General features: G+C 39.6%; 2 protein-coding genes across 3 annotated transcripts in view; one reads left to right on the plus strand and one right to left on the minus strand.

Annotated features, from left to right (window-relative positions):
• Positions 1 to 5,146: 5,146 nt before the first annotated feature.
• LOC127364610 (endonuclease domain-containing 1 protein) lies at positions 5,147 to 6,671 on the plus strand. The gene is made up of 2 exons (XM_051402248.1): positions 5,147 to 5,509; positions 5,773 to 6,671. Exons 1-2 carry the CDS (start codon positions 5,207 to 5,209, stop codon positions 6,379 to 6,381), a joined length of 912 nt encoding a protein of 303 aa, XP_051258208.1. The 5' UTR covers positions 5,147 to 5,206; the 3' UTR covers positions 6,382 to 6,671.
• A 3,325-nt stretch (positions 6,672 to 9,996) lies between these two features.
• Positions 9,997 to 26,958, minus strand: part of nlgn2b (neuroligin 2b) — a 71,585-nt gene continuing 54,623 nt past the window's right edge. Inside the window, exons 5-9 of one of the 2 annotated variants that reach the window (XM_051401672.1) lie at positions 20,428 to 20,613; positions 17,544 to 17,809; positions 17,258 to 17,411; positions 15,013 to 15,373; positions 9,997 to 14,754 (exon numbers count right to left, since the gene is read on the minus strand). In XM_051401672.1, the coding sequence (XP_051257632.1) occupies positions 13,821 to 14,754; positions 15,013 to 15,373; positions 17,258 to 17,411; positions 17,544 to 17,809; positions 20,428 to 20,613 (1,901 nt within the window). In that variant the 3' untranslated portion in view covers positions 9,997 to 13,820. Of the gene's footprint in view, positions 14,755 to 15,012; positions 15,380 to 17,257; positions 17,412 to 17,543; positions 17,810 to 20,427; positions 20,614 to 26,958 lie in introns of both variants that reach the window. The other variant, XM_051401670.1, reaches the window with a different exon arrangement.

The raw sequence follows: 26,958 nt of genomic DNA on the forward strand, positions 1-26,958 counted from the left end.
TTTGAATGCCACATTCTTCAGCTTTGTACACTTATCTGTGCAGAAAGATATGCACACACCAAACATTTTTCAAAATAGGATATTAAATGACTTAATTAAACGGGGAAAAGGTCACAGAATGACAATACACGTCAGAGTATCAGTATGAACAATGCACAAGTTTTCTCGATTTTTGTAGCTCTCGGTGGAGCTTTCTGGGTGAACTGGGAAGCAAGGCAGAGTGAAATGGTGACAGAAGGGCTGCCTGCTAGTGTTGGCTGAGCTCAAATGTCAAGTGACAGGATAACCAGGGGGAGGTGGGGCTACAGCTCTAGGTTCATGAGGGAGGGTCTACTCTTTGAGGCTCACAATGCAAAACCACCACTCACTCCTCTGCTCATTTCACCCACCAGCGGCCAATAAAAAGGAGGCAGAGCTGTCGGCCCTGAGTGCACAGCGAGAGGTACAGACAGAGCTGATGAGGAGGCAGTAGACGAGTGTAAGAGTGAAATGGTGGAAGCAGACTGCTGACAGATTTTCTTTTTTTTTTTTTTTTTTTACCTCTGAAGTGCCATAGCAACAGCCCCTGATCAGCCCAAACGCTATTGGCCAATGCTCAGCCCATGCGGATATTTGGACCAATCAGCAGGCTTTGGTGCAGAACTAAGTGGGGACAGCTTCATAGCTCCAGCATATCTGCTAAATTGAGCCCCCTGGTGGCTCAGTGAAGGCCTAGAAACTGTCTCCTGTAGTTCACAAGTAAAGGGGGCATCTGTTCTGTCGCGACAGTTTCAATCAAAAAGCAAAAAGCTGTCGTGTGTGTGTGGTGTGATGATACAGCAAATGTTTTACAATGGCGCCTTTGAACTTAGAAAGTAATTATAGATATCACACTAATGTGGATTTTATTTAATCAGAAGTTATATGATCAAACACTAGTTTAATGTCACAACAAAAAAAATAACAAATGTATTACCCATTTGTGTAACTAACAACTAATATTCTGATGTTCTTACAAAATCATATCATGGTAATCTGAGTGAAAGAGGAAAAAGTTAAGAAAAAGTATAAACAGACCTGACACAAATTTATGAAATTATTTATGTATAGTACAGAGAAACACCAATCACCATCATATTAATTTACATATCAGAGAAAAAGTGGTATAACACAATACTGAATGACCCCCACCGTACAGCCTAACTGTATAATTAAAATTAAATAACATTAAATTCAAAACAAACTGAATGAATGCTTTACCACACATCAGTGTGTTTTTAACATTCAAAATGTGTTTGCTACGCTTTTCAATTGCAATTAGACTTCAAAACACGTTTGATTTATGTTTTTTATGCACTTATCATTAGCAGCATATTGGGAGCAAGAAACAAAAAAGCCTACACTGACCCCAAGTGGGAAATATATATTACTGCATGATGACATACTGGGTTGTATGAACGTGCAGGACGTGAGGTTTTTATGTACAGTAGAGTGGTGCTAAAAATACAGCAGAGTAGGTCAAAATAAATAAATAACGTATGTATTACGTTAAACTGGCATACTGCATTTATTATATATTTTAAATCACTACATACTGTGTTGCTCCCAGGACCAGAACTAATAATTCATTTCTTGAATTTGCTTGAATTTGTCATTAAATCTCTCAACAGCCTGGCACAGTCATATTGTTAAAAATGCTTATTCCAGGTCAGCCAGACATGTCTATGAACTGACACAACTATAATGTTTCCAAGCCAGTCAGAGAAACACAAAGCTGTAGAGGGTTTTATGAGAATTATGTTTGTGAAGGATGTTGTATGAGAATCACAGACATCTTTAATCAACCCTAAGAACAAACAAGTAAACGGACAGAAGATCAGCTACCCCCCAAAAAAAGCTATCCAAGTCGATTGGACCAATCCTTTGACTGTGACATTCCACTCAGCAGCAGTGAAATGCTCTCACTCTCCTACAGAGGATGAAGCAGCAGAGGGCAGCTGAGCTGGGTCGGCACTTGGTCTGAATTTATAATTTTAATTGGTAAAAATGCTGACAGCTGAAAAATGTCTGTTCACATAACTGCATCATCAGCCCCAGCTACATAAGTTATGATTGTCATAACTCAAGATTAGATCAGAGAGGCAAGCTGGTCCCTCGATGAATAACAACACTCAGTCACTCTAACTGACTTATTAGGGCAGTGAAGGATTGTTGCTCCAGCTAATCTGACAAACAGTCTGCATTTGCATAAGACAGACTTGAGCAGGGGGCAGGACAGCACCAGAACCTCCAGCCATTGATATGCAGCACATTTGTATTTCCTTTATATTTCTGACATTGAGATCAGTGGCTTCCAATCTTTTCTGTCAGACGTATCCCCACAGCCCTGTCAGAGGAGCTCGATTACCCGTTCACTGACACCAGCACTCATTTGAATTGGTTCTTAACTGGATGTTAATATAATTAGTTATATAAAAGTGGCATTGTGATGATAATTTGATGGCACAATGATGTTTATTGATTGCTTTTAGCGAGCTATTTCGACTGTTTATCCATCAGTTTCAACTGCACCTCTCTCTTGCTAGCTAGTATCCCTGCTCTCCGGGGTGTTCGAGTACAGCTCTGTGGATACATTTCTTTATCAAATCATAGTTTCTTTAGTCTCCTTTTTGCTCATTATTACTTGAGCTACTTCATAATCTTTCCACGTACCCCGTAGCAAGTGCAGAGGTGCCCCCTAGGGTAAGAATAACCCTGGTCGAGAATCACAGATTTAGATGATAATACGGTGGCCCTGAGAGCTCAGCGCACTGCAACTTAAGAAGACCCTCGCAAACAGACAAAACACAAGCCAATTAAGAAAACATCTTCATCAATTTGACAACACATGAGCAACATTTAGAAAAAAAAGTGAGAAAGCACAACCAAATGAAGCTCTAGCCAAAGTTCAGTCAGGAAGACTAGTTTTTGGCATTGCATTCACTCCTCTCTCGTGCTCGCAGAGTTTCCTTGCTGTCATTATCAGGGGCTCACATTTATCCAATAGCACAGCGTCACGCCTGCATGGTTTTCTTTTGAAATATGTTCATTTATGCTGCTGTTATGCATGTTCCTTCACCTCCCCCATCACCCAGTATTTGCAGATTAATCAGCTTCAATAATTTCATCAGCCTTAGCAGAGTCATCAGCCACCACCACCACCACCACCCGTGTCTGGGGATTTATCTTGATGCTGCTCAGGGCAGACGCCCCTCGATCACAAACATGTCCCTGTTCTCTTCCCCTCCTACACCCCTTAAAATCAAAAAGGCCTCGCGACCCCCCTCATGAAGCTTTGGTGAGCCCTAGTGGGGGTCCCAACCCCCAGGTTGGGAACCACTGCTGTAGAGTCTTAGTGCCAAAAACTTTGTGTCAAGATTTAAACATCACATATAATATATTATAATAAACAATTATCTTTACTTCATTCACTTGTCTTTCCTGATTAAAATATGTGTCCCAGCCACGTTCATCGCTTTCTAGTGTCCTCTGGAAACAGTTTCAATTGCCATCTGTGCTATTTGAAGCGTTTCTGTATTTGGTCACGTTTTCTGTATTTGCAATGCAGTTTTTTGTGTTTTCTCTCCTTTTTTCAAAATGCTGCACATGTGCTGTCAAACTGGCGAGTATGACTTCCAAATTTGCTTGTGTGTTTTGTCTATTTGCGTGGTGCTGTGTGTTTAAAGAGATCTAGGACACTGACAGGACGTGTAGTTGGTGAGTGGATCAACCAGTAACCTTTCTGCTGTAGGACAGTCAGTGCAACTACCAAGCCACATGGTAAGTTGTTGTCAAATGATACTTGCAAAATAAAGAAAGCAAAACACAAGTGCCCTTTGCAGTAATGGAGAGAGAGAACTGTGCAGCCACAGCCATCAAATGGTAAATGTGTTTAATAAAAAGATGAAGAATTTGCATAATGTGTCCAAGCTGTTATGAAGGACTAAGGACTAAAAAACTTTGGAGACAGGAAGAGACTTTGAGATGGATTAATTGCTCTGTACACAGTGAGCAGCCAAAATAGGTCAAGCACCCATTTTGGCAGAACATTGAACCATTTGCTGTGCAATACTCAATCTACTTCATGGAAAATTAAGTTTCTTCAGTTTCTATAAAGTACTGGGTTATTTTCTTATTTTGCTTCTTCAGACTCATATTTATATATAATTCTTCTCTTGTTCAATAAAACACCAACTTTATTTCAATGAGATCTCCTCCCCCTCCTGCTCTAAATACAAATACAAAAGCTTATAAAACATTTATTAACTCTGATCTCTGGTAATTATTCCATTATATTCCAAGTGTAACTATTGTCTTTAATTATTAAATGGCAAACACGTGTGGGCCTTTATGCACAGATCATGAGGAGTGTGTGTACACTGTCATTATGTTGTAGTTAAACTTTCATGCTTTATCTCTCTTCTGCCCACTGGTTTATCCACCACTCACGTTGCATAGTACCTCTGAACTACACTGGTCACTTTAGGCCTTTTGTTCATTACTGAGACAGATTAGACAGTTTTGCATTTACCATTACATTGATAACACGTCTCCGAGTATCCTATTTCAATGGCCTGTGTTTCATCACCATACTCCAGGTGAACCAGAATTCAGGCTTCTGTGAGAGTCATGCTTACATGCTTACGTCACTGGAAAAAAAAAGGATCTTGCAAGGTCAAAATGTTTTTGCAAGGGCAAGTTATTGCAGCAGGTTTTTTGTGTTTTACATTTTGTTCCAAATGGGGGCTGCACAAGTGGTTGGCTGTCGTTCTCAGTAGGTGTGTTGGTTATGAATTCCTTGTGGTACTAAGGTGAATATGTAGAATAATGACGTGGTAAGAATTTCCCTGCAAACATAGAGGAGTCAATGATTACTATTTTGTTTAAATAGCCTTAAGCCTATAAGTTCATTGCAGTACCTTTGCTTCAAAAAGAGAAATAAAGCCTATAAATATAAAGATTTAGGACAAAATTCAAGAAAACAAACAGCTTTTTATTCAATATCATTTTAGAATTGTAGGTGGGAGAAATGCAATGACCTGCACATCCACGCCCACATGTGTCAGAAGGCCTGTCTCCTCCTGCTTTGCATATCTCCTTTGTGACATTTAAATCATAACTGCAAACATCTTCTGTCATTGTTTTTGCAGCAGCCACAGTAGGAGACACAGAGGAGACCTCTCTGACCATGAACATGTTAACGCCATTAGTTTTAGCCATTTTGATCATATGTCTTTCGTCCCTCACGTCAGCAACGGTGGTCCAAGATTTTAATCATGTAGAGAGATGCAAGGACTCCCTGTATATGGGGACACCACCGCGGGGGATCATCGACACCAAACTGAAGAAGATCTGCCAACGATACGCAGACAAACCTCGTTATGTAACCCTGTACGACCCCCAGAAGCGGATTCCGGTCTACTCAGCTTACACCTTCAAGAAAACAGAGGGAGACAGACGTGTGGACTACCCTTGGATGTATGAGCCACAGGTGAGGGACTTGTCTTTGAGTCATAGTTTAGGTTTGCTTATCCACAAAATATAGAGAAAACTTCATTCATAAAGGGTTTTTCATTCATCCATTTTTATTGTTAACCAGGTAGCTCACACTGAAGTATAAAACCTCTTTCAAAGAGGGCTTGGCAGCAGCTGGAATAGACAGTAGGTCTAGACCAGGAGCCAGGGGGACACTGGCTTTGTATAATTCCCATATTATTGAAAACCCTGCTGGAAGTGCTCTTTATGTCTCCACAGCTGGCAGAAGTTGATGGCAATGGAAACATGCTGCCCTTCCCCACTGGTTACCTGCACATGAAGTTTGAGGACAGCCAGGCAGTCCTCGATGACTACTCTGATGTGGTCCTGTACGAGAGAGGTCACCTGAACCCAGACCAGCACCAGTCCACCCCGCACGACCGTGCAGCCACTTACACTCTGACCAACGTGGTCCCGGAGATACGGGAGTTCAACATCGGACCCTGGCGCGAGTACGAGGAGCGCATCCGGGTGCGCCTCAACAACTTCTGCCGTGGCACGGCCTTCATCGTCACCGGGGTGACCACCAGAGGCAACACGATCCGTCGGAACAACCAGGACCGTGTGGCCATCCCGGAAGATGTGTGGTCCGCTTACTGCTGCACCGACTACGACCGCAACGCGCCGCATGATGTCCGCATCCGCTTCCCGTCCCACGCCGCCATGGCCAAAAACGCCAAAGAGGGCAACAGCGTCCATGAGATGCCGGTTCAGGAGCTTGAGATCCTTCTGAAAAACAACATGGACGTCGACCAGAACCTTCAGATCTTCTATGACAACTGCATCTCTCCCTCACCTCTTCCTCTTTACCTCCAGCACACTATCTGAAAGCTCTCCTGGGCTTACTCTCAAGATAATGGGTGGCTTATGGTAGATATGTGTGCTTTCCCCTCCTCAAGAGTCATTTAAAAATTTAGATATTGTCATTTAAAACTTTCCTTGCAGCTCTTAAAACTTAAAGAACTAGTTCTTCAATAGGTTTTATTTATTAATGCTTTCTATCTGCCCTCTTGCAGAAAATGACCACATGACAAAGGGAGCTAGTTTGTTGGGAGAGGGACTATAATAGTGATGTGTGGTGTGTTATGCAAACCCATTTAATAAACTATCAAAATTTACTGGCTAGTGTGATTACTTGTCATTTATGCACTAAACATTTTAATATGTAAAATAGTGAACTTTAAAGCTGAGGTCTCCTGTAGTCTTTTAGGTTAAACTCTTACAACCTGGATGTAAAGCTGTGATAAGCTTAGAAATAGCTCCCTTCCCTCATACTCTTGAGCATATGTGAGTTTGAATGTTTGGCACAGCTATAAAAATTGGATTTGACTTTTATGGCTGTCTGATGGGTTTTATTCGCTTTAATCATTTAGTTAATCTGCTTGTAATAAAAGTCTTTTGAATAAAATAAAAGATCCATGGGCTGTCCAATAGATTTGTTGTAGAGTTCTTTAAGTTTTTATCACAAGACCAACAGGATCTGAGAAGCCTTGCAAACTTCCCATGCAGATTTTATCATTTAAAGACAGCGAGAATAACAACTGGATATCCAATAAAACATTTAAAATGTTTAAATATTACCTTTGTGAATATAATATCTCAAAGGCATGTTTGACATAACTTATAGTGGGTTTTAGTTTCATGATGCTGAAGAGATCGTCTTTACATTTTTCAGAATGATGTTTCTATTTGCAGTTCCAGAGGAAGAAGCTTTCTGAGCTGTTAGACCCATCATCCCAAAATGACAGTGATGATAGCAAGGCTGACTTTTTTTTTTTTTTTTAAATAGAGGCTGGTTCATTTGGGTTAGAAGCAGTCATTTTCTGATGCAGCAGGTCCTGTCAATAAAGTTGGACACTGCCACCTAGTGAGTGAGGGAAAGTATGTTCTGTGCTTAAAGGGAAACCAATAGTGTCATTATCTGCAGAGGTAATTGTGTTGAGAGCAAAAGAGAAATGCAATGACATTACCGTATGCATCAGTCATCTAAACAATTGTGCAATCTATTTACAAAGTTATAACGAAGATGATTTTGATTAATACAGTGCACATCAACCATAAGAGTTATTAGACCCAGTGGGGTTTAATAACTTGCTTCTTATTGCAGCAATAACTCAGGCCAGTTATTCTAATCCAAAAGTATAAATCTGGTAATCCAAATATGAAAAACTATTAAAAACTATAGAAAAGTTTTAAAAATGGATGCATTGGCACACTTGTTCAAAGACAATGTACACTTGTGCAAGGTCAGATTTAGGACCCCCCCACCTCCTTTAGGGAATTGTATATGAATCCCAGTTTGCAACACAGCTGCAGGCAGGGTTTGCTTATTGAAATGATTTATCTTTATTGTTTTGCCTCTAGTCTACCTGTGATAATTCATAGTGGCAAAATGTAATATGGGAAAAAAGATCAATTGATTACAGCGCAAATGTGACTTTGGAGAGGTAAAAAGAGGTGCAATGTGGTCTCAAAGTGCTTCACCACTTATACTACAGAAATAAATGTATCTGTGGCAAAATAAGTATTCAGTTATTTCCACATCAGGGCTCCAATGAATGGAAAGTTGTTAGCACAAATGTTTTATCCAACAGGACCAGTGCATCAGTCTGTTCCAGTATATTTGCTGTAATATTGATTTATTGTGTACAACAGCTGAATAAACAGAGATCAGAGGCCGATTCCCATCATAAAATTGGTGCTGCCAAGTTATTTTAGGCTTTGAAATTCAAATCCTTCAGATAACTTAAAGACCTTATGGAGTGAAGGTCAGAACTCAGTTTGTGTGGCTTAGAAATTGAAATCATGGGAAGCTGAGCTTTTGGAGGCTTCATTTTATGGCGAATGCTAGCTATATAAGCAACAACGAAACTGGAAAAAAAGAGAAGAAAAAAAGAAAAATGTAAGTAATACAGGAAAACTGTGTTATCTATGGTTCCTGTTAGCTGAGTAGCCATCATCATTTTCTTCTTTCTAAAAAAAAAAACAACCATCACTTGTTTCAAGCCCCAATAATCAATATTGACATGACCACTGTAAAATTGATTGTTTGAGGAAACCAATTGCTTTAAACCATTTAAATTTACTACCTAACCAAGCTTAATTAAGTTAATTGTACCAATTTCATAAATTGAATTGAAGTTAAAACTAGTAAATAAATGACACTCTCATATGCAGCATTTCTCCAAACTTATTTAAAATGTGTTATTTATCTGAATAAAGTAAGACTACCTTTAATGTATCTTCATTATACAAATGTTACAACTTAAATTGAGTTTACTCAGTTTTCTTCCACTTAAGCAAATTATTACATTACCTCATACGTCAAAAGAGCTGATGTATGATAAAAACTATTAACAATTAATCGATTATCAAAATGGTAGCCAATTAATTTTGGCGCTATGGGGCTTACATTTGTGTAATAATATGAAGTCAACTAAAAGAAAATGAGTCAGTGGAACAAACTGGAATTATATCACCAATGCTTAAAATACAGCACAAATGTAAGCGCACTCAAAACAACTGAGTTACTTCAACAATTGATTTCACTCAGATTGTTTTGGAGGTAATGTTGTTCAGCTATGTTTGCATACTTCTTTTATCAAGATAAGTTGATAAACCAGCCAACTCTACAGAGCTCTGTAGCTGTTTGAAGGCCTTTAAAGTCTCACAAATATACTACTCTCCATTTTCAACTGTAGCGGGCAGCAATGAGCAAAACATTTTGATATCCTGACTCTACACTACCAATAGCAAATATAAAGGCTGCTAAAAGGTAAGAAACACAATAAATGTTAAAGTTAAAGTTGCTGGTCGTCTACACAAGCAATTGCCTGCTGGTTAAAGCCGTTAATGATTTGAACGAGTCGGCTCTATGAGCCAGGAGCCAGCTCCCGTCCGACCGCCAATTTTTTTGTCTTTCTTTTTTTTAAAAAATGAATACAAGACAGACTAATAGGATGATCCTAAAAAACATATAAAATACAATCCAGAAACACTTCACTTTAGTCCCAAGCACGGTGACACTTTTGCATGTTGCATCGGTCGCCAACATACAAAACATAGTTCAATATAAATAAAACGTTCAATACATATGTAATACTGTTTGATGTTTTTACATTATTTAGCATAATGTAAAATGATGGTATACTTTAAATTATGAGGTTAAATCATAAATGTACATACGTACCAATCACAGGTCAAAACATTGCTAGAATTGTCTGAATTATTACAACCCAGAGGTGGAAAATGAAACTGAATGAAAAGCTCTCTTACTGCTAAGCTGAGCCAAATGATCTAACTCACTAAAAAAAAAAACGGACTTTCCATCACTACTAACATTAAAAGTTGCTCCTGGATGTGAGGGTTTTCTGCCCCAAGTGGCTAGAAAATGTAATACAGCTTGTGTTGCTTCTCTGGCAATGTGACAAAAATGGCAAAGCATTTGTTTAAGAATGTCTTTTAATGTTTTCCAGTTCAGATACACAACATACAGTGTGTAATAGCCTCTATTTGAAATAGAAATATTAACTTTAATTCTTTCAACCCCTTCTGGTCATTATGCTCACTCACAGTATCTTGAGCTTCAAGCAGGTTACTGAATCAGACTAAATGAAACAGACAAACAGGTGCAAGCCTTCACTTTACCATTCCAGCAATAAATGTTATAATAAGATATTTGGATCCTTGTAATGCTTTTTCTTTTTTTTCCCCTTTACCTTAAGCCAACATCAAAACTGTAGTGTAAACATGTAAACTTGGTGAGTGTGCTTCCATTATCTGTTGGCTGTCCAAACCCTTGTTTCAACAAAACCCCAAAATACTGTCTTTGTAATAGTGTTTTTGGAAGCATGGGCAACTCAAACTCACATCAAACAGCTGGGTCAATAATCCCATAAACAGAATGTGCAGACAAAATTGCAAAAGGTAGCAAAACAACCACCATGATTAGAGTCTGAAATAAGACCAAAAAGAGTACAAAGGATTTCACAACCTCCCAATTACAGGTTAAACTGTATGACAATGCTCAAGACAACGTGAGACACTAACTATTTAATCCACAGGCATCACAAGTAAAGTTCCTTGATTTGTGGTTTGTTTTGAGCACATTTGAAATATCCTGCCTCTCGTTTTTTCTGCCTCATTTCTCAAATCATCCCTATTTCCCCTTCCTTCATCTGTTCTCTGCAGCTGTTCTTTGGCTTTTTAACCAATGAAAGGACTCATTTCACTGAAAAGCTGCCTCGATTGATAGGATAGTGCCAGGTGTGTACGTTATGCTTTAGACAGCCATATATGCAGTAAGAGCATTTTTATCACCACAACATTAAGGCTAACCTGAGCCCTAAGCATTCGTTTCCGTGTTTATGTTGACCTCAACCATGCTGTGGATATATATATATATATATATATATAGATATATATATAATTATTCACTTATGTTAACAGATGTACTTATGTGCCAATAACCTATTGGAATTTGCCCTTGAGACCTAGGAAATAAAAGGAGAATAAAACATACGCATGAGTGCTAAAATCATGTTAAGTCATCTAAACTTGCACCTGTTGTCACAAAGAAAAGTTCCGGCCAATCACTCAAACCAAACAACAAACATAATATTTACAAATTCCAGTTTGTTCTCTTACACTTAAAAAATGTACAGTTTGTTTCATGTGTTGGTTTTTGTTCTTTTGTCCTCGCGGCTCGCTCCAGTCCAGTGTGAGGGATGGCAGTCTGGCTCCAGAGTGTCGTTATCCTAAGCAGACAGGATACAGAACATCACAAGGCGGGGGAAGGAATCCCGCTCGCCTGGTTTTTGTGGTATATGGTGTATGAGTAATGTCTGTCATTAAAGATTTTTTTTTTCTTAAATCAGGTTTTTAGAATGCATCCTCTGTGCATTGACAGATCATAATGTAGCTGACGAGCTATCTCGCCATCGCCATTGAATCACTGTCAGCGTTTGTCCAGTGTTGTCCTAATGTCACTGGGGTTTTTTTTTTTCAGAATTGTCCAGAGTGTGACCCGTCCCTGTGTTCAGTTGTGCGAAAGATGTGAAACGCTCGTACAAGGCTTTCTCACCTTTTGACCATCATAAATATATCTTATCCTTTCTCCCGCCTTGCAGAAGGGAGAATCATGAAACAACAAAAGAGCAGACGAAAAGATAACTGTCAGGCAGTCTTCAAACACTTGAAGCATGTGGTTAATGTCAGTCACAGACAAAAACCTTATTTAGACTATTCATGTAAAGTAGTTGTTTCTTTTTTTTTTTTGTAACTCAAAAAAAGTGCTATCTTCAGGTGAGATTGAGATACAGTGACTTCAAACTTGACGGTTGCAAAAAAATAAAGAGAATCAGAGCAAAAAGAGGGAGGAAAGAAAAAGGCTTTGATCAGTCTTTCTGGTAGTTTTGCGGCACAGCCTCAGTGTTAGGAAATGAAAAAAATAAAGAGGAAATATTTACTCTCTTTGTTATAATCATAGTTTACACAATATTCATCTCTTAATACTTTAATACCTTTTTGAAGTACCACAAAGTGCAGCTGATATTAAAATAGAAAATTAAAATGATTTTCAAAATAAAAGAGAGAAAAAAAACAATGAAGAACAAGGCAAATCATTGAAATGACAAACAAACTTCTCTGTCCACACTCTTTATAAAATAAAAAACATCATGCAAATATCCCAGACAGCAAAGTAGTTAATAAAACTTTATATTCTTTTTTTCTTTTAAACGAGAATATATTGAATCTGATTTCCCTATAAAGAAGAGACCAGCCACAGTGCAACATTGAGTGTAATTAAAAAAAAAAAGTGTGTGGATCAAAAAGAAAGATGAAGGGGTTGGCACTTTTTATGATGGTAATTCCTTTTGTAAGATACAGTCAGGATGGACCTCTCCAGGCGGTCCACTGGACGCCAGTGAAAGAGGAACTTTATCACAGTACTTGGCACCAAGAATGCTGGTAAAAACGAGATATCAGAATATCTTTTTTTTCATTCATATCCTTACAATTTATTAATAATACATCATTTACATTTGTGTTTTTGTATAAAAGACTCCAAAAGGAAAAGAGAGTCTAGAAGTGATTGCGAGAGAGAGGAAAGGAGTGAAGATGGAAATGGATTATGTCAATGGTTTAATAAAAAGAGCTACGAGGGCAGATGCAGAGAGAGAAAGAGTGTGAGGCAGTGAAAAAGAGAAGCAGTTAAATGGGCTGAGATGGGGATACAGACAGAGAGATAATGAGTGAGAAACAAATAAAGTAATGGACATGATTAGAGCCTGTGCGGCGGAGATGCACTGAGCTCTAATGGGCAGCCTGGATTCCAGGTTGCATCCCACAGACTGAGTATGATTCAGTTATTTCCTGTACCGCCCAACAGTTGAAGCCCCAATCTGGAAATGTTTTGAAAGCATAATTTGTGAGTAATACAGATTTTCAAAAAGCATGACTTTGGATGGCGTATAGGTCGCATCCTAACTGAAAACAGGTACATAAATTTGTAAACAGCAGAAATTAAGTTTTAAAAATCTATGAAAAACTCATGCTTGAATGTCAAATAGTTCATTCTTGTACTTCCAGCGCTGTCAATACATTTCGCACTAAACAAAAGTCTCCAAAATCAGAACACAGAGACAGCTGTTGGGACATAGCGCTCAACACAGGGTGCCAAATTCCACTTCCAGATTGGGCCTTTAAAGCTGCAATTTGTAAGTTTCAAGAAATCACCGCTTTATGACAGACAGCTTGTTGGGGCATATGTTGCCTCATACAAAGCTGCTCGCTACTGTATTATCTTTTCGCTAAATGGATGAGAATGAATGTATGTATTCTATGTCAAACATAGTTTTACACTGACACAACAACACATACGCAAAACAATCAAGCAACACATAAGATGCCTGACTGATTGTGATTAGCTCAATACCTCTTTGAGAGAGAGCTACAAGCTTAAAGCTGCTTTTGGTGGCTCACCTAGTAAGCGAGACATATTGAAAGAGCTGTAACAGGGCAAAGCAGTATGTACCTATGACAGGATTTTGGCAAAGGAGCTTTTTTAATCAACTCCTTCTTGATTTATGATTACATTTTAGAGGTATTTCACTGCTTAAAATCTTACAAACTGCAGCTTTATTTGAGGGCTTAATGAGAAAAGACAATGATATAGTAAAGAAGAATAGAGGGGGGTGAGAGTGGATTTATATGGAGCAGTTTGTGTGGTGCGTCTCTTTAAGCCCAGAGTGGGGTTGTGCCTGGTCCTATACACGGGTGGTGGAGTGTTGGTGTGGCAGGGCATTGTTGCTGTGGCTGGGAACAGGTGTAGTGGAGGGGGCCGGGACTGGGGGATAAGTGTTGAAGGGGTGGAGGGGCTGCATGCTGCTGATGGTGCTGGGGATCATGGTGATGGTATTTGCTGTCATCAGTGGCACATCCTCCGGTGCCCGCCGCAGGGCCAGCGTGTAGTCAGGTGGGCACACGGGCGGTCGCAGGGGTTCCAGGTCACCAAGAACGCCGCGGGAAGGGAGGGGGGTGCCGTGCTCCAGCTCCACTCTTTGCTGCTTCATCTGCAGTGACATCAGCTCCTCTTCCTGACTCAGCGCCAGGTCATTGTGCGGTGGGGCCCCTACGACTCCCATGCCAACACCCATGCCCATCGTCGTGCCACGTTGCGGGGACAGTCGGCGGTGACGTCTCTGCATGAGTTCATGACGCTTATCCCGTTTGTAGTAAAGCGCGGCAAAGGCCAGCACATTCAGGAAAAGAAGCGAGGCGCCCACAGCTACTGTCACACTCAGCTCGGTGGAGTAGTCCCTAGTCTCACTCGGGAAGGGAGGGTAGCGGGGTCTCTCTGAACCATCGGGCTCAGGATCAGGCGGATAAGTGGAGATTACAGGGTGGGGTGTGGAGCGGGTGCCAGGGCTGTGAGGGCCCTTCCAGCGGTTGGTGCCTCCGGGCGGCTGGCGAGTTGTGGCGCGGTCAATGATGTCCTTGTGGAGGCTGTGGAGATGTGGCACCAGCTCCAGCCAGAAGGCCACCTTGTTGGCCCGGTAGTTGTCTCTGACCCGGGGCTTCAGGCCGATATGCAAGTACTGCTTGTCTTTGGAGCTGAACTTGGTCCAGATGACCTCCTCAAAGCGGTTGGGCTTGGTGTGGATGAAGGTGGTGTCCTGAGGAACTGGCAGGTTTGGATCCCTGGCAGAGAGAAATAATCAAAATATTATTTTATGCTAAGGATTATTTATCACTACTGAGTTATTAACTTAGCATTACCTGTGTTGCTAATACAGCGATTGAATATACCAAAAACAACAAAAGTCAATCATCACTGTGTTACATATCATCTTTTAAATACTACATACTGTACATACTGTGTATTACTTTATATTTTAATAACATAAATGCACTTAATATTAGAAAGTATGTCATTGTTAGATTTGGCATTATACTAACCCTGTCTTTGCAAAGTTGGTCCAGTATGTCATGACTACAGCACTGAGCATGACATCGTTCTTGGAGAAGTTACATGGAAACAGGTCAGTGGCTCCCACCATGGGAATCCCAAACACATAGGGGATCTCATCTCCGTGGGCTGCGTCTGCCCAGTCTGGCCTTGCCTCGGTCTGACAGTGGTGGTGGAAGGTATAGAAAAAGACGGGCGACTGGAACTCAGCGTGCAGTTTGGCAGTGGCGACAGCCGGGGCCACCCACTGATGGTCCGTGAACAAAGCCAGGAGGGTCTTCCTCCGCATGTCACTGTTGTCCCTGTCAGCCCAGTCTGTGTACATGAACTTTATGGTTTCCCTCAAGATATCTTTACCTTGGAGGAAACAAAAAGCAACGTGAGCATGCACACAGTTAAAGTGCGTGGTTATCTGCAACATCAGGTGGAAGAAGTTCTGCTACTTCAGTGTGCTGTTTCCTCATACCAAATAAATGATTAAAGAAGTTATCTGTTCATCTTTTTTTCAGTTAGACAACTGCTCACAGAGGCGAATCAATGTCACAAGCGGGCCTTGAGGGACCACTACAGCTGCAATGTGAGGGTCACATTACTGACGGAGACAGACAAAGGCGTCAGCAGTCTAGTTTTCGGTAGACTCACTAGCTAGGAGACAGTTAATCAGTAGAGAAGTGCAAAAGACAACTGTCCCTGCAAAATGGATCTACTCTACAGCAAAGGGAAGAACGCAACAAAGCTTGTTAATCAATCTGCTGTGTTTATTTATTGAACTCCATTCATTTTTGACAGTAGTAGCAGTACTTTGTAATTGTGATTCGAGTGCAAACTTATATTTAACCAAATTTTGAAAGTTTTTTCTGTATTACATTTCTATTATCACAGTGTTTTCCCTCAGGGTCTTTAATGTGTGGGTGTGTGTCTCAGCATTAGACTCCTACCAGCTCTGTTCAGAGTGTCTAGCGGAGAAGCATCAGATAAAGAAGAGCAAACCTCTCAATGCTACTGACACAGAGTGTCACGTGACGTGATTGATTTTCAAATATCAACAGCCAGCAGTACACATGCTAGCAGATTAGCTCGCTAGTTATAGTTCTGGCTTGGCCACCTCCAGTCAGTCACGTGATCCTCACCTTACAGCTGTAGTGTAAAGTACAATTACTCAAGTACTGTACATGAGTGCAAATTTGAGGTACTTGTACTTCACTTGAGTATTTCCATTTCATGCTACTTTAGTTCTACTTCACTACAATTCTAGGGGAAATATTTTACTCTTTACTCCACCACATTATTTTAACAGTTACAAATTGAGACTTTGCATGCACCGATCAGCCATAACATTCTGACCACTGACAGGTGAAGTGAATAACGCTGATTATCTGGTTATCATGGCACCTGTCAGTGGGTGGGATATAGTAGGCAGCAAATAAACATTTTGTCCTCAAGCTGATGTGTTAGAAGCAGGAAAAATGGGAAGTGTGAGGATTTGATCGACTTTGACAAGGGCCAAATTGTGATGGCTAGACGACTGGATCAGAGCAGCTCCAGAACTGCAGCTCTTGTGGGGTGTTCCTGGTCTGCAGTGGTCAGTACCTATCAAAAGTGCTCCAAGGAAGGGAAAGCAGTGAATCAGAGACAGGGTCATGGGCGGCTCATTGATGCAATTGCTGAAACAGTTAATGCTGGTTCTGATAGAAAGGTGTCAGAACACACAGTGCATCACAGTTTGTGATGTATGGGGCTAGAGAACATTATGACCACCTAGGCACCCTGTTATGGCTGATTGGTGTATAGAACACATGTAAACCTAATGTAAGCCCATGCAGGCGGGGCATAGTTGTATGTATGACGCAATAATATAAACCTCATTAAAGGTCCAGTGTGTAACATTTAGGAGGATCTACTGTCAGAATTGAAATATAATATCCAAAAGTATGTTTTCTTTAGTGTATAATCATCTGAATAAATGGACTGTTATGTTTTTATTGGAATGAGCTATTATTATTTATCTACAGACAGATGGAGTCCATTCAGACTTATAGCTGTAACTGAGTTTTTTTACGTGGTAGTAGTACTTTTAAAGTGAAGGAGTGCTTCTGACTTCACCATCTTTGTTGTAGTTTGACCATTATTTAAAGTACCGCTCAGTGCCGTAGAGACCAACAACCTTTGGAAAGTTAAAGATTTGAACTTTAAACTAATGAACAATTTCAAGGTAAAAAAGGGACAGAATCTGACCATCAGGGTATCCATACAGATTGTCCACAAAGTTGGAGATGGTGTAGTCGAACGAGGCTGCTGATATTCCGTCTTCTCCTTCACTGTCATCCACAAATTTAAGGCCTTCTCCCTGGTTGACACCCAGCAATATGTCGTAGTTCAGGAACTCGCCCTGGTGTCACGACAAACACACAAACACAAATCATGATGGCACAGAGCGCGGCAGCAATGCTTGGCAGCCTCCACACACCAAATGTAAGCAAATGATCAAACAGAAACAGTGCAATCATGAATCAGCTCTGACCTGCTGCATCAGGATCTCGGGGTCATCGGGCACCACGTCCCCGTCTACCACAGGTCCGAAGGCGATGTGGTAGCGTGCGGGCTGGATGTCTTGGTCCACCAGCTCCCGGAAACTCTTCCTCCTCAGGCAGTCCACCACCTCTGCCATGTCCCCCAGAGTGCAGCCAACTTTCCTCGCCAGGATCTTGGTGTACATCACAGGTCGGTAGTTGACTGCCCAGCTGGAGATGGCTGAGCCACTCTGAGCGATGGCTCTCTGGAACAGGCCTACACAGAGCAGGACCATATACGGCAGATATAACTTCAATAGGTGTTTTCTATTGTATTCTACAATCACTTATTCTCTCACAGTTCAGCACTGGTTTTTTTTTCCTTCTGACACACTTTTGTTAGCAGCTGATGGGGCCTTCAAAACCTTACAGTGTGAGTGCTTTAAATAATGCATATGTTGGAGGAGGAGCAGTTGTAGAGTATAACATATGAAGCAAGATGGAGTAGATAGTCTGCTGCTTTTCGTAGCTGGAGAAAATCTTAATGACCATTAGTAGCAAAATGAAGTGCTTCCATTACATACAACGAGAGACAGCAGCAAGAAAAATGATGACAACTCTGTGCACAGCAGTGGGCTTGATGGCCGTGTTGGATAAAGCGAGAAAGACAGAAAGAGAGAAAGAAAACTGCTCGCACTGTTGCACCGCTGCACTGTTATGTAAAGTGGCTTGCTGTCCCTCTGTTTTATCTGCAGATTCTGTCATTAATAATTAAGCCCCCCCATATTCTGCATGTGCCCCACCCCCGCTCCTCTCCCTGTGAAATCAATTAAGAAGCCTCTCAGCTGCAGCTCCAGCTTTACTCCTCATCTCATCTCCCCTCTGCCACACACACACACACACACACACACACACACACACACACACACACACACACACACACACAGTACCTTAAAAATGGTTCACCCTCCAACTTTCTCTGCACATTGTGGTGTCACAGCCTTATTCAAAATGGAGTAGAAGAGGGTTCTTTCCACAAACACATGCATAGCAACCATTAATGTTAATGTGGATATTGAACTTGACTGTTAACATGAGTCAAAATTTACCATAATCTTGACCAAAATAATCCAACATTAGCAAAAAAAAGAGCCAAACCTACCCAAATGAATGTGTCATATAAAATATGTTTTAAACAGAAAACCATACAAGTCTGTGAGACTGAAGGCTAAACCAGGAAACCCAGAGTATAATTTGAACACTAGTCTTTTCGTATGAGTATTTGTCTTTGGACAGGATGCAATTCAGCCAACACTAGCTAGCAACCTGACAACAACTAACAACTTGGCCACTACTACCCAATTATTGAAATGCTTTTCCATGTCCTCCTGAATATTTTCCAACCCTTGATAGACAAAAAGATGTGTGTTTTTCCCTGCTCAGAATTCAGAGGATCTCCTTCATACAGTACAGATAAAATTATTTTATCTCTCCAATCTCAGTTTGTCAGCATGAAGGTTAACAGTTCAGTACTAAGATAATCTGAATTCTTGGTATAAAGTGCCATTCACCTTCTGAGCTGTACCAACCAAGATCAAAAGATTAGTGATCAAACATCTGGTGGGTATTTTAGAGATCTGCCATTCAAAAAAAAAAAAAAAAAAAAAAAAAAAGAAGGAAAGTAGAGTACAGTCCTTAATAAATACTGCAGCAGTTCCAGAGGTGGTGACTTGAGGACAGGACATGGATGCCGCAAGATTAATTTACATTTTCACGTTAACTTTTACATAAATTTTACATGAACTGCATTTTTATATTATGCTTTTAAACGTATCCAAATAGGAATAAACATCTAAATTGTTACGTTCAGTGTTTATTTAAAGTTCAATATTCATGTGTACAGCAGCGTAGCCTAAAACTGCTGACTTCTGTTGGGAGTCTTGTACAACTGATTTCCTGTTATTTAATCAGGAACCATGGGGGTGGGGGTGCCATGGGAAAAAAATACTATTGAGGGATGCCATGGCTTAAAACAGTTTGGGAACGAGTGGACTGTATGCTCCTTGCTTTTGTATTTCTGTAGGAAAATAGACAAAGTGTTTCCAACAAACCCCTTAAATCAAAATTTTGCACCAGTGGCACTTGCTTGCAACATTAGGGAAACATCATGTGAACTGAAGACTTTGTAATTTAGCTCTTAGACAATTGGAAGATTACTTACCAAAATAGGCACTTTAAACTGCCCATCTATGAAAGGGAGACCAAAGTCTGTTTGGTTCAGTCCTCAGTAAGACACATCATTAATGTGCCTGCTCAGTATCATTAAATGCACTAATGAAACTCAATAATATGATATGTAAATATGCAATAATAAATATGGGAAGTGTTCATGATGTTCTTCATTTGAAGCTCCGTGTATACATATTGTATCTATTCCTAATGCCTTGTCCAAACAGGATTATTTTTATCAGAGAAGGACAATTTTGTCAGTGCAGTTCAGTGATCTTAGTCCCTCGTGGAATGACGTTATTTGGGATTATTACAGGGCTCATGTCCCAAGGTGAGATGGTTTTATGGCAAATAACCTACTGTTTTCATCCATCTGTCGACTCTAGCACTGCCCAGATTGACAATCTGCTTTTCTTTAAAATTACTGAATCTTTGCAGTTTTTTGTATTTATTAAAAAAAATATACTGAATTGTTCCAAATAGTGCATGAATCATTCCTGAATATTGCAATAACACTGCCATACATTTTATCTGGTTAAAGCTGTTCATTGAAATTACTAACATTCTCTTTTAAGAAACACACAACCCACACTGTCCTCAAATGTTAATCCCCTTTGAGCTGGGTATATGACTACAAATGTGACAACGACAGTGAAAGAACTTTACCCTCAGAGTGGTGGGAGAGGATGAGAAGGTTCACACAGGCGGCACCAGCTCCCGAGCCAAAGATGGTGATTCTCTCTGGGTCTCCTCCAAAGTGGCCAATGTTTTCATTGAGCCAGCGCAGGGCCTGGATCTGGTCCAACAAGCCATAGTTCCCCTTAGCAGACTGGTCCCCTGTGCTCAGAAACCCTGCAGGGTAAATTAGAACAAACACAGAGAGGAAAAGAGAAAGAAAAGTACAGATTATGTGCGGAAAGAGGAGCAGGGCAGAAAGTCAGGGGCACAGTATAACATAAGCGTTTATTTCCTTTTTTAAAGGAACAAATATCCCCCATAAACAGAAGATGGCATCCTGTCATTGTCAGGAACCTCTCAGCCTCCAACTCATTGCAAGTCTGAGGAGATTTCACACATAAAGCTTGCCAAATTACTCATTTTTAATACCCACGCTGGAAATACAACACAGTTAAGAGAACTTGTCAGCAGAGAGAGGAGGAGAGCAACAGAAGGCATGTTTCACCTACTTCCAGGACACACATTTACACAGTAGGTGCACTCCCACAACAAGATAAAATAAACTGAACAAAATGTCACACAAACACACACACACACACACACACACACAAACACACACAGAATCCTTTGTTCTTATGATAGTGGATTAGTACATTACACAAGTTTCAAGCAGCACCAGGCTATATCAACCTGCAAGAAGTTTAAGCTTTTCAAATTTTTGACAGTTTGGATGTCTTCAATACCCAGAAAACATCTAAAATGATTTTAGTAAACTGCCCACTCCTTAGATTAGTGGCTGCAGGTGTGGAGGACGTGATCATCATCAAGGTGGCCTATTCATTGCTTAATTCAGTCATATTAACGGTGCTCCTTAGTAGTACGTTTTTTTGTGTCACTTCCTTGCATGAACAGAATGTCCCAGCAGTGTCTGTGCCCATACCTTTTAAAACTATAATCATGAAGATTTTCATCATATTAAACCTAATTTCTCATACTTCTTATGGCTGGCATATTCTTCTATAGTATTAAATGTGTTTCACCTTTTTACTTAACTCTTTAGTAGTCTGCATTGTGAGTGGCGGAGTCTGCCATTCCAGCATTGGATTTGAATGCTGATCAAATGGTCATCCCAGGCATTTAGAAGAGGAAACATATATAAGTATACCTAGAGTTTGCTTGTCTTCTTCTGTTGTATTTCTGATAGTGTAGCAGCTCATAGTGAGTTTCGATAAACATGCAATTTTTAATGGAATTCTGGACATTCTCAGTGTTAACCAATAACTACTGGTCTGGCTAAACCAGTCAGAACTGAAATTGATATTGCAAACTTGTTAGCAAACAGTTGCATATTTACACATCCAGCAACATTATCATTCATTTGGTGTCGGGTTTCTGAACACTTGAATGAAAGTTTTAGCTTTTAGCTTTGTTTTTGGTCTCCACCATCTTGACTCTGATGAGAGCGATAAGACTGAACCATAAGAAGTTGTGGGCCCAAAAACCAAAACAATTAGTGCTAAGATGCTATAAATACAGCACAGATTTAAAAGCTAGCACGCAATGCTTAGGCCTTTAGAAGCCAATAACCCCATCCACTGACTTTTCTGACATTTAGCTGCTTTATACAGTGACAATCTTTATACAGTGCAACCATGCAATGTGTCACCTAAATCAGCATATTGGTTTATTAATACATGCTTCCTTTTGTAGGGATATGTACAGTATAACCTAGTATACACAAGGTCCCAGAGTCATTGTCAGTGTGTCCGCATTAACTGTGTTAGTTATGATGTGTCTCTCACACATTTGGTAAATATTGTAAATTGATTCTAGTTCAGTAAGTTTCCTTGTGTGGGAATTGAAAAAGACATATACTTTCAGTGACTGAATTAAGCAGCTGATTCTAAAGGGCACGTTTAGAGAATGGGACAGCCATAAAGTACAGTATAGGGAGTGAACAGAGACAGATGGTAAAAGAGGACAGTCAGCACGTTCTCAAGTGTGTTGAACAGCAAATTAAGTTTTATTGTTGATGATAATAATGTAAGTGATGATGATAACAGCAGTGATGATGATGATGATGATAACCTGCCAAATTGACCTCTCTACAACAATTAGTGTGACACACACATGTCTCATTAGATACTGTTCACTGTACTTACACTACAGTTAACAGCACTTTGGGCCTGGAGTGTTTTTGATGGCTTCACCTGACTTAATTATGATTCATATTACAGAGTGTCATCCATATTCTTTGCAACTGTTTATCCAATGTGGTTATTTGCTGTGGTTTTGGACAATGCTTATAAAAAAGTCAATCAGAAATATGAGAATGAAATGCAGTGGTTGCTCTTATTTTGGTATTTATTTTCATTTTGTATAGGTTTTTAGAGTAAAGTGCCTTATTAAGATCATTTTGGATAGGTTCAACCCTGGTCAACAGCTTTGCCTAAGTAGATTTTGTAAAATATTTTAGCCCATAATAATTTCTCAAACTTAATGAACAAGAATATTACATGCAAAACACATTCAGGATTTAAAAAAAGACACTTGCTGGCTGCAAAAATAAAGTAGTAGAAGAAGAAGGAAAATTACATTGAAATTACATTATTGCTTTGTGATTTGGTACTGAACCAGCATCTTGCAGCATGGACAGTATTTATGCTGGGTATGTTTGCATGAACAACAATAATTAAATCTTAAGTAGATTAAGATAAACCTCTACCAGAATATCAATGAGTCTGTGCCTTTATCTGGATTTTTTTTGTTGGGATGAAAGCCTTGTACAAAAAAGTTTTTCATGTTGGCCCACAGACGCAGTGACCTGGATGTTGCACTTAAAAAGCACAAACAAAGATGCTAAAGGCAGCTATGTTTTTTTTATATTCTTTAATATTATCTTAGAATCGAAACTAAATTATCTTTTTATCTTGAAAGAACAAATTAATGCTTAAGTTAGTCTGATAGTTGCACAACATGCAAACACAAACAGTGATCCAGTCTTGAGAAAACAATAATCTTTCCTTATGATAATGAAATAATGATCACGAGAAACCACTGCTTGATTAAATAGTGATCTAGAGAGATAATAGGATTACTGAATTTATTAGAAACCACAGCTGCTCTCAACTTCCATAGTGCAGCCTTCAGTGTAAGATGGATTATTAAAAACATAGAAATCATATCAATGTTGCAGCAGAAATATTACCTGAAAGGATTACTTCCAGTAACCAAGATATAGTTTGCATGTTACTGTGTAATTGCATTATCCTTAGATCATCCCAGCAATTGACCGGCTCTTAGCCTGATGTGACTGGTAACGTATCAGCACTGACCTGCACCGCTTATCAAAACCATAGGCATGTGGAAGTGTCTGCTCCGTGGCTGCCCGGCCGAATGCTGAGCTGCCTTCCACAGTTGCCTGGCAACTGTCCAGAGCTTCAGGCAAAATGATATGGACAGACACTCACAAAAGCACTTGCATACACACATTTGAGGACTTCCATATTCAAGTACACAAACAGCTGCATGCATGCGCACATGAGCACAAAAAGTGTATCTAGCATGTTAGCCTGAGCTAGCGCCTCCTGTCGCTCTCTTTGCAAGGGCAACATGAAGAGAAGAAATTTGGTTTATCTTCCACCATTAAAGATAAGTCAAACAAGTTCCCTCTTCTCCTTTCTTTCTCTTTCAGTAAGTTTTCTTTCTGATCCCCCCCCATCTGCTGAGTTGGGCTTCCTACTGACTTTAGTGCTGAGAGCAGCAGTTTATGAGGCTGAAGTCATGCATATTCAACACTTGCTTTAGGTAACGGCCAAGGAACTGTGAGGAAGAGTCATGAACCTCTAAGTAAAGATACAGGCTGAAGACAGTAAAATGAGTGGATGACGGAAAACAGAGGAGTAGTGAGCAACTGAAGGAGGGAAATTTGAAACAGAAATATTTACAATATATTCTAGCATGCAGTGTCCTCAAGAACGTCTGATAGTAACTGCTCCTTCCATTCATGTATTGTTAGAAATATCTTTCAAATTTTTTTATGAAATCATGAAAGCATAATGCATGCTACCACTGAATGCAGAAAATGGTGGGAGCACTTAGTGTTTCTCCACAATGATAAGATGAGTCATGGTAAAAGCCATTATCCCTTATTGATATAGAATTGCATCTGCAATAGGAAGATGTATTAATGTAGAGATCAGACTCGTATCAGAAGATTTTTTTTTTATTTTGAGACGAGAGTAACAATATACAAAAAAGAGGCAATGGCTACACATCCATAGGATGTTTTCAGTATTTAGTGCAGTCTTATTTTGAACAGCTTTATTCTGCACATCCTCTGTTGTTGACCATCTCTCTAAAAGTTTGCACCATTCACAAATTCACAGTCCAGAAGTGAAGTGTGGTCAGTCATCTGACTGTTTGACTACTGAGACGGGAACATGCATCTGCAGAGTCATTTTTAGGACTGAACAGAATGACTGCAGTTGGTCACTGAACATATTTATGTGAACAGAGAATCCAGACATAAGACAGGTATTAAACCGTATATTGCCCAAAGCTACTGTCAGATCCTAAATGACAAAGAGGTGAAAGGAATATATTGAAGGACATATTATATAATTTCACTGTGACGTCACACAGGGGATGATGAGAGATGTCAAAAATCAGAGGGAAGATATTGCCTTTTTATACACGCAGAGAAGGTGATTGAGGAGAAGAAACAAAGCTATGTTTATGTATATATGAGTCACTAAATTAATCAAGCAAATGTAAAGGCAGTATTTCAAAATGGGTACAAAAAAAACCCTTAGCAGATGGTGAATGTCTCTGTCACTGAAGACTAAAGAATCTGTTTTAATGATTGGAATAAAGTGGATTTGATCATCCAGTACTGTGCGGCAACCTTGGGGATTATCTACTGTGTATGAATGTAACCGTGGATGAATATGACCATTCTCTCTACCGTATGTAGCCTCTACCGATAATTTAACATCTACTTTTAAAAGACTTTTGAAAGTACTTCTGTCAATAAAAGCACTGACTCTGATGTACAAGTTGGTAAACCCTGCAACGGGCACCGTCACAAAATGTGCAGAGTAATGTTACATTCTTCAGTTCAATTACAATGAGATTCTATATAGGGTGATTTTTAATGAGAACATTTTTCAGTCTAGCTTGAGACTAAAAGTCTAAAGTACTGATAGCACCACCAAAAGGCTGCTTTTTAATTTAATTTTTTTTATTCCCCACAATATAAATGCTGCTGCACTTCACCTCTTGCACACTCTTGTTGGATTATCAACACTTTTATACAAATCTGTTAAGACTTCTTGTCAGCACCAGAAGTTCAATCTGAACACCTGCTAGCAGGTCCATTTCAATTATATATCACTTTGTATGTCAAGTATATCCAGAAATGAAGTTATATTGTAATTGCGCTTCCTCCTGCTGAACTAATGTGATTTCAGTACACCGCCCATAGGCTTCCAGTGTCATTGTATTTATTACCTTACTTATCTCACTCAATTTTTACTCTCAAAGGTCCATTCAAATAGTACCAAGCTGTGCAATAAAACCAGACTGTCATGCAAATTTGAAAAGCAATGCTTCAAACTTTACACTGATACAAAGACATTTAAAAGCGTTTCAAAGAAAGTTCCATTTCAGAGACAACTAATCACTGACGAAAATCACTCACAGTCAGCGAGAATTAAAAACTGATCAAATGAAATTAATTAAAACCCTTAAAGCAGAGCCTTGTTTACAGACATGAAGCTGTTTTAATTAACGATATATAATCATTAATCATATTTGCCGTTGGAAATGCATTGAACTCTTCATGTGATGGTTAATGTGCCACTACACTTAGTGAAGGATTAAGTAACTGTTCATTTATTACAGTACATTAATAGTTAATTTATTTTAATGTGCTACACTAGAAGTTATTGGACACATATTGAGGACTTTCTAGTGTGTGGCTTAGATGGATGTTGGCATAGTAGTTGAGTAGATTATCTGGTTACAGTTATCGTCCTCCTGAAATATTTCTGTCACCTAGGTTTATTACATAAATATGGAAAGATGTCGCTGTCTTCAAAACAGATTCTTTTTAGCACATATCTGCTTAGATTTTGGCAAATTAGCGCAATGGATGATCTCCTCAGAAAGCATACGTCAATCTACAAGTATTATGTGTGTTAAGATTTGACTGAGTTATGACTCCCAGAAGAAGTATAATTTTTGACTCAAATTGCACATTTCACCTCACGCAGTGTCTTTGCCTCACATCTCTCCTTCTCTTCCTCCTCTTTAACTCTTACCTCAGTTCAAACCTCAGATCTCAGTAGTTATAAATCAAGTTGTAAGCAAGGATGTAACTATTTCACTAATGTTATATACATCTTAAATGATACAAATGCACTTTTAAATAAGTGTATGGACTTTTGCAGCCCACAGTGGTGTGAAAAGTACAGTTGATATTTTAGGTATTCTAGAGACCATAACATTTTAAATTAG

This window comes from Dicentrarchus labrax, unplaced genomic scaffold (assembly GCF_905237075.1).
Source record: "Dicentrarchus labrax unplaced genomic scaffold, dlabrax2021, whole genome shotgun sequence".
Taxonomy (NCBI): Eukaryota; Metazoa; Chordata; class Actinopteri; family Moronidae; genus Dicentrarchus; species Dicentrarchus labrax.

Coding starts and splice junctions, on each gene's coding strand:
- LOC127364610 (XM_051402248.1), top strand. CDS start 5,207: ATGAACATGTTAACGCCATTAGTTTTAGCCATTTTGATCATATGTCTT. Junction 5,510..5,772: donor CTTGGATGTATGAGCCACAG/GTGAGGGACTTG, acceptor ATGTCTCCACAG/CTGGCAGAAGTTGATGGCAA.